Source organism: Lepus europaeus, chromosome X (assembly GCF_033115175.1).
Source record: "Lepus europaeus isolate LE1 chromosome X, mLepTim1.pri, whole genome shotgun sequence".
Taxonomy (NCBI): Eukaryota; Metazoa; Chordata; class Mammalia; order Lagomorpha; family Leporidae; genus Lepus; species Lepus europaeus.
Genome location: NC_084850.1, coordinates 133,291,295 through 133,300,898, shown reverse-complemented (window position 1 = coordinate 133,300,898; position 9,604 = coordinate 133,291,295). Strand labels below are relative to the sequence as shown.

Genomic DNA, 9,604 nt, shown 5'->3' with positions numbered 1-9,604 from the left:
CAAGTCAGATCTCTCTCTCTCTCTCTCTCTGTTCTCTCACCAAGTTCTTTCTTATTCTAAAAATGCAAGCATAAGTGAATAAGCTTGTTGATGTCATGAAGTCAGGTTGTCCCATGCTGTGTCCCTTTAGCTGTTGCCTGTTAAGGGTTGGCATGAACAAACACCAGAAAAAATCCGTAAGAGTCTCACTGAGTGACGGTGACGATGCAGACTATAATTCCAGTAAATTAAATCATGTGATCGCCTTAGCAGGTTGCCAAAAGTCAAAATTTAACTAAAGACATAGAAGACACAGAGCCAAAGAAAGGTTCAGGAGCTACAGCAGAGGAAGTGAGTGAATAAAAGAAGAAAATAAATCTGTGACATTTTGGCTTAGAGGAAACCACTCCTCCCAGCTGCCCTTGAATGTTTTAAACCCCAAGAAGGGGTGGAAAGTCCAAGAGACTGGGCCCAGGTGTTTCCACAGTTGTGCCACCTCCTTCCCTAAATTTACTTCTTGCTCGATAATGGCTCTTTTGCCATGTTACCAGATATAAGTAAGTACGAAGCACCAAGTGGGAAAGGAAGTGAATGAACAGAGTGGGAGTTCATCCATTTGAAATGTTAAGTTGTTGCTCTGCTTCACTCCAATGACTGCCTACTTCATCCTCAGAGGACAGTGAGCTGTTGGGCATCCATCGGTGACGCTGTAATTGGCACTCTTTCGAATTCTTCTGAAGGGCTTTTTGCCCTTCCCCAAGTTCTAGTTTCCAAACTGAAGTAGTAGAAATATCTCTGCAAGCTATTTCTCAGACTCCTAACTGAACTGCCACTTGTGGTTCTTCCTCCACTAGACGTAAGCCCCCTGGAAAGGTGGGCTGTCTCTTTCTGTTTGCTGTTGTGTCTCTGGCCCCTGAGTGCTTAGCACGTCGTAAGTTCTCAGTAAGACTTGACTGAGTGAACAAGTAGAAATGATGTAGACCCCATGTCCGTGCCAAAAAAGGTGACTTTGAAAGTCAGGCACATTGCACTCCTCTGACAATCCTAAACTCTAGCACAGCACAGATGTTTACAACTAATTTAACGTGTCCAAACAACTGGCAAAAAAACACAGTGTTTAATTCCTGCCCAAAGCGTGATTGATTTCCTTGGCCATCCACAGCAGAGCCTAAAATATATCATTAGAGTTATTTTATCAGTGCCTGAGCAGCCGGTGTGCCCCAGAGAAAATGGTAGAAAGAGAAAAGGCAGCAGTTGTGATGTGGTTGTAATCATGGCCAGTGACTACCAGCTGGTGCGCTACCTAAAAACAGTATCTTTTCCTTTCTTGGATTTCTTAATATTTTAAATGAGTAGCCATCTCTAGCCTGCCAAGCTTCGAGGTGAAAATGAGCTCCTTCTCCATCCCGTGGACTGTTCTGCTGGCTCATGTGTTCTCTGGTCCCCCTCTATCTGAGCGTTGAGCCGAAGTGTTCATGCACCTTGGCGTTACCTCATGGTTTCCTGACTGCTGTGAGAGAAGTCAGCGTCAAAAGTCGGCGTTTTGCTGAGATATTTTCTTGTCCCTTCCAGCACAGAACGCTCTAAACAAAGGCAGGGTTATCACATGCACCCGAGAGCTGCCTGGGAAAAGCAGGAGCTGCAGTTATCAGAGTTGGAACCTTTCTGAAATATGCTTTTGTCTCTGCTCCTGTGGCGTTCAATCAGATCAACAAGTGTTGGCTAAGTGTTGAGCGTGGTTTCCTGTAGGATTGTGTAAGGCCCGGCAGGACAATAAGCGTTTTGGGGGCACTGAGTAATGCAGCCATTTGTGACCCGGCAGCCGGGAACATGTGAGACAATTTGCTGCTGCTGGAAAGAGGACAGCTGGGGCTGAGCTCCTGCAGAAGCAGATTGACTTCCCCGCGGCGGAGCCAGGCGAAGGAACACGTCAACATGGTGCGTTGAAGCGTCTGCTAGCTGTGCTGTGTCATTCCCTATGGGGAAAAAGTTCGAATCCAGGTGCAGTGGGGCCTCAAGTTTACAAAATCTGGGGAGCCTGATTTAGCCTAAAAATAGTACAAGATTGTGAATATGCAATGGTAGAGGGCTCCCCTGGGGCTTTGGACGGGGCCGTGTAACTTGGGGACCAGAGGTTTAAACTGCTATAGTTTTATTGTGAATTTGCCCCTTGCTCAAACTCTCATTCAGGGACGCTGTCAGGCTGTGCACTGACCACCAGCAGCCCCAGCTGGCTTTGAGCTCCTTCCTCTGCTGATTCTCCCCGCACTTTTCTATAGGCTTTGCCCTTCCACGGCTTTTTGTATTGGCTTTGTAACTGCTTTCGGTAAGACAAAGAAATATTAGGTACACCTTCTCTCTTTAATTGTATTTTTATAACATTATTTTAGCTACAAATGTTTGCTCTTAGGTTCCTAAATCAGGCGCTTGGGAATATTTTAAGATGTAGATGGAAAGATAGGAGGGAGGCGAACCATACAGTGGTACCCACGTCCATATGAGTTTGAAATTTCTTGTAGACTGGAACGATTGCAATGGCTTTAAAAGGTAGGTAGGACAACTATATCATGGTTGAGATTAGTGCTTCTCAAGCTCTCGTGATAGCCTGAGGATCTTGCTAAAATGCAGATTCTGAGGCATGAGGTCTGGGGTGGCAACTGAGCGTCAGCATTCCTAACAGGCTCCCTGGTGATGCCCATGCTGCCAGTCCACAGACCATACTCCGAGTGACACGCAAGTATTTATTGGTAAGAAATGCGGTAGCCCAAGTGTACAGCCAATAGGGGGCTGGCTCGTGCTGATTTTAAGGTAACTAGCCCCAGGATGGAGAGTCTGCACCGAGCCCACAGAGCCGGTGCTTGCTGACTTGAGGTATGCAGGTTTGCAGACCAGCTCCCAGGGTGCTGGGCATTCTACCGCCATTTTCTCTTGATTCCCATGGCCTCTTGATGTGGTTACTGGCTGACTCTCTACAGAGGGGGAAGCTGAGGTTTCGCAGGATTAAGTAACGTGCCAATTGCAGAAGCAAAGCAGGGATTTGAACCCACTGCAGCTTGGTGCTCTCACCCATACTAACCCACACTGCCTAAGCAGTGTTATGTGTCTAACGCATTCAGCAAAGGCTGCTGGCGAGTGGCAGCATCACCTTTTGCCTTTCTCCTCAGAAAGAGGCCCACGGAGAGTTCCCCAGGGCAGAGGAGAGGGAGCAGAGGGAAAGTCACCGAGAGTGGGAAAGGGCTTAGAAAAGCTCTGGGGGAGGCACTGAGGGTGGCTCTCAGGCCCAATGCGAATCTTAGCTCTAACATGAACAGCACTGGGATTCTTGCTGTCTTTGGAGGGAAATGGTCTTCTCGAGGGGTCTGGTTTTCATAATTTCACGTTGGAGCAACTAAGCTATGGTGCTTCAAAGTGCTGAGAACATGAGTGCCAATGGTTTAGCGTTTCTGTCTGTGCGATGCTGAGATCAACTGAAATTCTCTCCTGCATAAACTCAGGCAACATAGAGATCTAGCAGCTTTTGTCCAGGCCGGCCAGTATTTATTTATCTTCGGCCAGCACCATAAGACTTTTCAAACCACTTTGCCTGATGCTGACTTAAGCTTTTTGTTTTTGTTTAAACTTAGCATTGTATTTTCTTCAGTTATTCGACAGGGAGATAAGTGGGCCTGGTCTTGGGCAAATAGTTGAAGGTCACGTTTGTCACAAGGTCCTCCCTCGTTTTCCCTTTTGGAACATCCCTGGTCCCCTCTTGGAGCCTCTTCCTGCTGCTTCTCACCCTCCCCCTCTACTGCCCTTCAGGGCCATGTATTCTTTTTTGTGTCTTTTTTTTTTTTTTTGGACAGGCAGAGTGGACAGTGAGAGAGAGAGAGAGAGACAGAGAGAAAGGTCTTCCTTTGCCGTTGGTTCACCCTCCAATGGCCGCTGCGGCCAGTGGGTGCTTCTCCTGGTCTCCCATGCGGGTGCAGGGCCCAAGCACTTTGGGCCATCCTCCGCTGCCTTCCCGGGCCACAGCAGAGAGCTGGCCTGGAAGAGGGACAACCGGGACAGAATCCGGTGCCCCGACCGGGACTAGAACCTGGTGTGCCGGCGCCACAGGTGGAGGATTAGCCTATTGAGCCGCGGCGCTGACTTGTGTCTTTACCTAAATGACAAGGTAAACTAGAAGACAACTGGACCCAGTTAAGGGCTAGGGATTTGCTCTCTTTTCTCCCAAATTTAAAGGATAAAGCTTTAGAGGAACCATCCTGAGCCAATCAGGACATAACGCTTTTTGGTGGGGGGAACTATCCGATGGCATCATTCCCTTGCTGCCTCCCGCTGCCCTCTGCGCCCCTTAGAGTTTATTCTAACGCTTGAGGTGGCAGGTTTGAATCTATTTTCAAAGTGTAGGGTAGAGTATTGCTCTTCGACACTGCATTAGGGGTTTCTGCTGAAGCATTATTTATGGATCACATCTTTCTCCTATTTCCAATAAAATGCCCCCCGTATAAATCTGGTAAAACCCAAATTTATGCCTATTCTCACCAAAGAGTGGGCCTTAGCAAGACCGTAAAATGTTTACCTGAACACAGATCTTTTAGTCAACTTACTATCATGCTGGAGTGGACAGAGCACCAGGCAGAACAATAGCGTCTGACCCCCTGGTCTGTGTCTTTTAGGATCATGGATGCTGGGACTCAACGTTGCATCTATAAAATGACTTCTAGGGCTGCTACGTGCTTTGAAATCCCATCATGGCCTTCCTGTATTTAGGTTAGAGCTTCTCTGATTCAGGAGGGGCACACAAGGACAGCTGCTTCTCCAGCATCAGTATCATGGTCAAGAATGTGGGCTATGCAGTTAGACTGCCGGGATTCAAATCCCAGTCCCACCACGCACTGGGGCCTGGGCAATTTATTGATCTATCACAACTTCAACAGCTACACACGTAAGGACTGATGTTAGAATCTATTCTATAGGGAGACTATCACAACCTACTCTGGGGGTGGGAATGTCACAAACTACCCTAAAGGATGGCTGTGTTAGGACATGCTGACGTAGGATGACAGTGCTATTGCCTACCCCATAAGGTGTGCTTGTCACGACCATAGGGCAGTTGTGACCAGGAAAATAATTTATACTTGTTAGCGGCTCTAAATTGCACCTGGCCCAGGGCCAGCTCTCATTAACTGTTGACTAGAATTATTTTTACTAAAATTAGTCCCATCCTTCAAGATTTCAAGAGCCTCCCTTCCATAATACTTTTCTTGATTATCTTAAGAAAAAGACATGATGTTTCCTTCCTTAGGTCTTTGATAGTAAAGTCAGTGGACTCCACCTTAGCAGGTGAGCTGTTTCTTTCCACCTCTCTCTCTTTCAGTCATGATCTGGTGCCCAGTGTGCCAGGTATTTTCACATAAGACTTCTTATTTAAGTCATGTAGAGTGTGAACACTGCAAACTCTCTCACTTTACAGACCAGAAAACTAAATGTTAGAGTAGAGAAAAGATGACAAAGATGACACACACCTCCCCCTCTAAGTCCATCACCCTGCAGTAATCTTTACTGCTGATAAAATCCCATGAGGGTACTTTCAAAATGTTTGTGTAAAATGAAATTAAAAGATACAGTTTATTTCAATACAAAAAAAGTTTAAATCCACAGTTGTTTCACAATATACATTTCCAAAAACTTTTTGAAAACCCATTGTACCTCTCAAACCTCAAAGTTAATCTTTATTTCTGTAATCAGTCACTCAGTGTTGGGCACACTGCAGGCTCAAAGTAAAGTGTGTCGAACAGAAAAGCCAAATTGGACCTCTTACTATGGTGATATTATTTCCTTATATACCCTAAATAACCATGATGGTTACAAGTCAGATTAATTAAATATGAAGCTTTTATGTATGTAATGGGTTACATAATGGTTCCTGACTTCCTTATAGAAAATACAATATTGATTTCTACCCCCCTCCTTTTTTTGCATGCTCTATGCTTTAGTCTCTTTCTACTTTCATGTGCTTATGGAACTATGCAGCCTGGGTGATTTGCTAAGAAAATTGATGTGTATATCCTGTGTGAGTGATAATCTGAGAGCCCAGCTGAATCTCACCGGCTTCCCTAGGTAAATGCATTTAAGATGTCTTTTTCTTTTTCTTTTTTTTTTTATTTTTGACAGGCAGAGTGGACAGTGAGAGAGAGAGAGAGACAGAGAGAAAGGTCTTCCTTTGCCGTTGGTTCACCCTCTAATGGCCGCCGCGGTAGCGTGCTGCGGCCGGCGCACCGCGCTGTTCCGATGGCAGGAGCCAGGTGTTTCTCCTGGTCTCCCATGGGGTGCAGAGCCCAAACACTTGGACCATCCTCCACTGCACTCCCTGGCCACAGCAGAGAGCTGGCCTGGAAGAGGGGCAACCGGGACAGGATCGGTGCCCCGACCGGGACTAGAACCCGGTGTGCCGGCGCCCGGAGGATTAGCCTGTTGAGCCATGGCGCCGGCCAAGATGTCATTTTCTTTTAAAAGGTTGTTTCTTTCTTTTTGCCTTCACAACTGAATTTTCCTTAAATAAGGGTGGGCAGAATAGTTTATCAGTTGCTGAATAAGCATTTGAGTCAATGGTGGACACTGAGCCCTGTTTATATATTGCACTAACACAAGAAAGGAGAAATTGCATTTCTAAAAGTCAGCTCCAGTTATCACCTCCTGTACCAAGTGAGACCATAAAGATGCCTTAGATGGAGAATCTAGGCTATTTAGAGGAGCAAGGGGAAGCACAAGGAAGGGACAGAAGCGAACAGAAGCAGAAAGGAGGCCCAAGGCTGAACCGGGACCAGAGAGTTTACCTTAGAAGAAACTGATCTGGAGCTGACAAAAGCATAAGTCATCAACACAGGGCTCTGCGAATGTGTTAGGAAGCTTCTGGAGTCCAGCTTAGGGCTCTCCTTCCTGGGTGGAACTTCAACGCTGTGGGGCCCCAGGTGACCATTACATGAGAGCAGCAGGTTGCAGACCTATGTGCACAGTTGTGAACCCTTCGTGAAAATGAACATGCACACATTATTCTTGTGAATAGAAAACTTCTAGAGGTGTGTTACTCTTCCTTTTACCTACCTATAGTTCTTGGTTTTGTGGAATAAAAATACAGAATATGATTTTAAAAATGGAAGCCAAAAAATTCACAAAGTGTAACATTTTGGAAAGTGCAATTGTGTTGAAATTTGAAACACTGCATTTTGTCAGATGCAACAGGCTTATAAACCCTCAGACATTTATTGGAGATGTACTTGAGGACTGGCTAGCTTCCTTTCTATTCAATGTTCTTCCCTTCAGTCCACAGAGGAAAGTTTGTGAATTTGTCAATGGTTTCTGTGACTCAAGTTATTCACGTTAATATAGTATTTAAAGCCCATCTTGATGTGTGTATCATCATACTGTACTAGGAAAGACTGCATGCTGCCTTGGGCATTGGGTTTTGCATTTTTAAAACTGGTCATAATGTCACAAATTGATTTAACACCTAAAGAACAAGTTAAAAACTAAACTTTCTATTCAACCAACCATATCTACTTAATTAGCACTCTGCTGTGAGAAGTAATATATCAGCTGTGAATATAAAAGGACTTTGGCAGGAGTTGTCACAGTTTTCTCTTTCTACTTTATTAGTACAAATTTTAAATGTAAAAGCAAAAAAAAATGCCCTGCAATTTGGTCCAGTGTTATATGGCTCCCCCCAAAAGGGGGCCTTCACTCACAGAAAGTAGGCCTCATCATTTCCAAAAGTCTTCCAGCAAATTTTCTTCTGGCTGTAAACTTGGGATTTAGAAAAAAAACTTATCTGAGCAGTTGTATATGTCACTTTTGCAGTGGAGGCAGACATGAGAGATAGCTGTGCTCCCTGATGCCTTAAGGAGGCTCTACCACACTCTGCCTTAGCCAGTGACTATGACAAATAGCCATCTATTGCGCTTGAGAAATGAATTCTTCTTTCACAAAAATAATTATCCTTTTTTTCAAAGAGATAAAATAATATCCAAAGCAAAAAATAACCATGACTTCATTGCACTGAATGGATAAGACCACCACTACCTGTCTATAAATCAAAAGAATGCCTTTGGGAGACTTCATGAATTAATAAACAGACTCTTGATCTATGTAAATAAGTAATGAAAGCTGGTTTTCTCCAATCCAGCTTTAGAGTTGTGTGATCTATATCAGGAGGAAAGCTGACTGAGCTGACCATGGTTTATTCAACACCAAGTTGTATTTCCTTTTTTTAAAAAAAAAGATTTATTTATTTATTTATTTGAAAGACAGAGTTACAGAGAGAGGTAGAGACAGAGAGAGAGGTCTTCATCTGCTGGTTCACTCCCCAGATGGCTGCAACGGCTGGAGCTGTGCCGACCCAAAAACAGGAGCCAGGAGCTTCCTCTGGGTCTCCCATGTAGGTGCAGGGGCCCAAGGACTTGGCCCATCCTCCACTGCTTTCCCAGGCCATAGCAGAGAGCTGTATGGGAAGAGGAGCAGCCGGGACTAGAACCGGTGCTCCTATGGGACGCCGGCACTTTAACCCGCTGCACCACAGCACCGGCCCCCAAGTTACATTTCTTAGTCTCCTTTCCTTTCCACTCCTGGGCTGTAGTGAGCCCATCACATTCCGGGGGCCAGTGAGAATCTTCCAGTGATTGGACAGATTCACTTGGCACCTGCCTCCATCCAGACAGAGCAATACCTGTATGGCTGCTTCCTTATCACAATGATAAGCACGATGCAAATATCTTCTTTTGAATGCATGACCCTGAGTATAGCCAGAGGAAATGAACAATACTGCGTCTGAGCAGTAACTTTTACTTAGAATTGAGAGTTAAACTTAAGGACCCATACCTACAGTTCTAGCAAATCTAAGGTAAGTAAAGTTAATATCTTCATATTATCAATGAACTATTGGGCAGCCGAGTACCAGTAACTATGCACTTCCACAAAGCAAAGAACAACCTGAGAACATTTATCTTTGTAACCTACTGCTTATTATTAAATGGAACATTACACTGAGGATTGAAGCTACAGAATCAGGAGAACCAGAAGTTGAATCCATGTACTTGTCAGAAATATTTCACATTTCATTTTTTACACAGTTTTGGGAGGAAAAAAAAAGAATGTTTTTACCTTGTAAATGCAATAATTTTTTCAAGTCTTTTAACTCTTTTTTGACAGCATTTTTGAATTGCACTCTCATACAGTTTCCTCGTTTTGTTCTGTCTTGGGCATTCATTTAGATTTTAAATTCTCAGAAGTATTGTAAATTATACCCATATCCTTTATGTCAAAGTTATGTTCATGATCAGGACTGTGGGTGTCATTTACAATGATATCAGCAGCACCCCACAATGCTTTGAATAATTTGGTAAAACCTTTTGGCCACATTAATGAAGAGAAATTTCAACGGATAAATTATTTAATACATGCTGAGCCATTTGGAATTCACCTTTTCACAAAGTTTTATTATCTCCTATCCAATTCGGCAACTACTTCTAGAATATTTAAAGAATCAAATGCATTTTGATATGGTGATCTGGAAGGTAGTGCAAAGATGGTGAATTTATGACCCTGAGTGGGAGGTGAGTCAAATGCATATGATGCTTTACAAAATCAA

The 9,604-nt window shown here is 44.3% G+C and overlaps 1 protein-coding gene across 1 annotated transcript in view; it reads left to right on the top strand.

Annotated features, from left to right (window-relative positions):
- Window positions 1–1,805: 1,805 nt before the first annotated feature.
- The window catches only part of BMX (BMX non-receptor tyrosine kinase), a 52,512-nt gene continuing 44,713 nt past the window's right edge, over window positions 1,806–9,604 (top strand). The window contains exon 1 of the mRNA XM_062183210.1: window positions 1,806–1,917. Coding sequence (XP_062039194.1) covers window positions 1,915–1,917 — 3 coding nt within the window. The 5' untranslated portion in view covers window positions 1,806–1,914. The remainder of the gene's footprint in view (window positions 1,918–9,604) is intronic.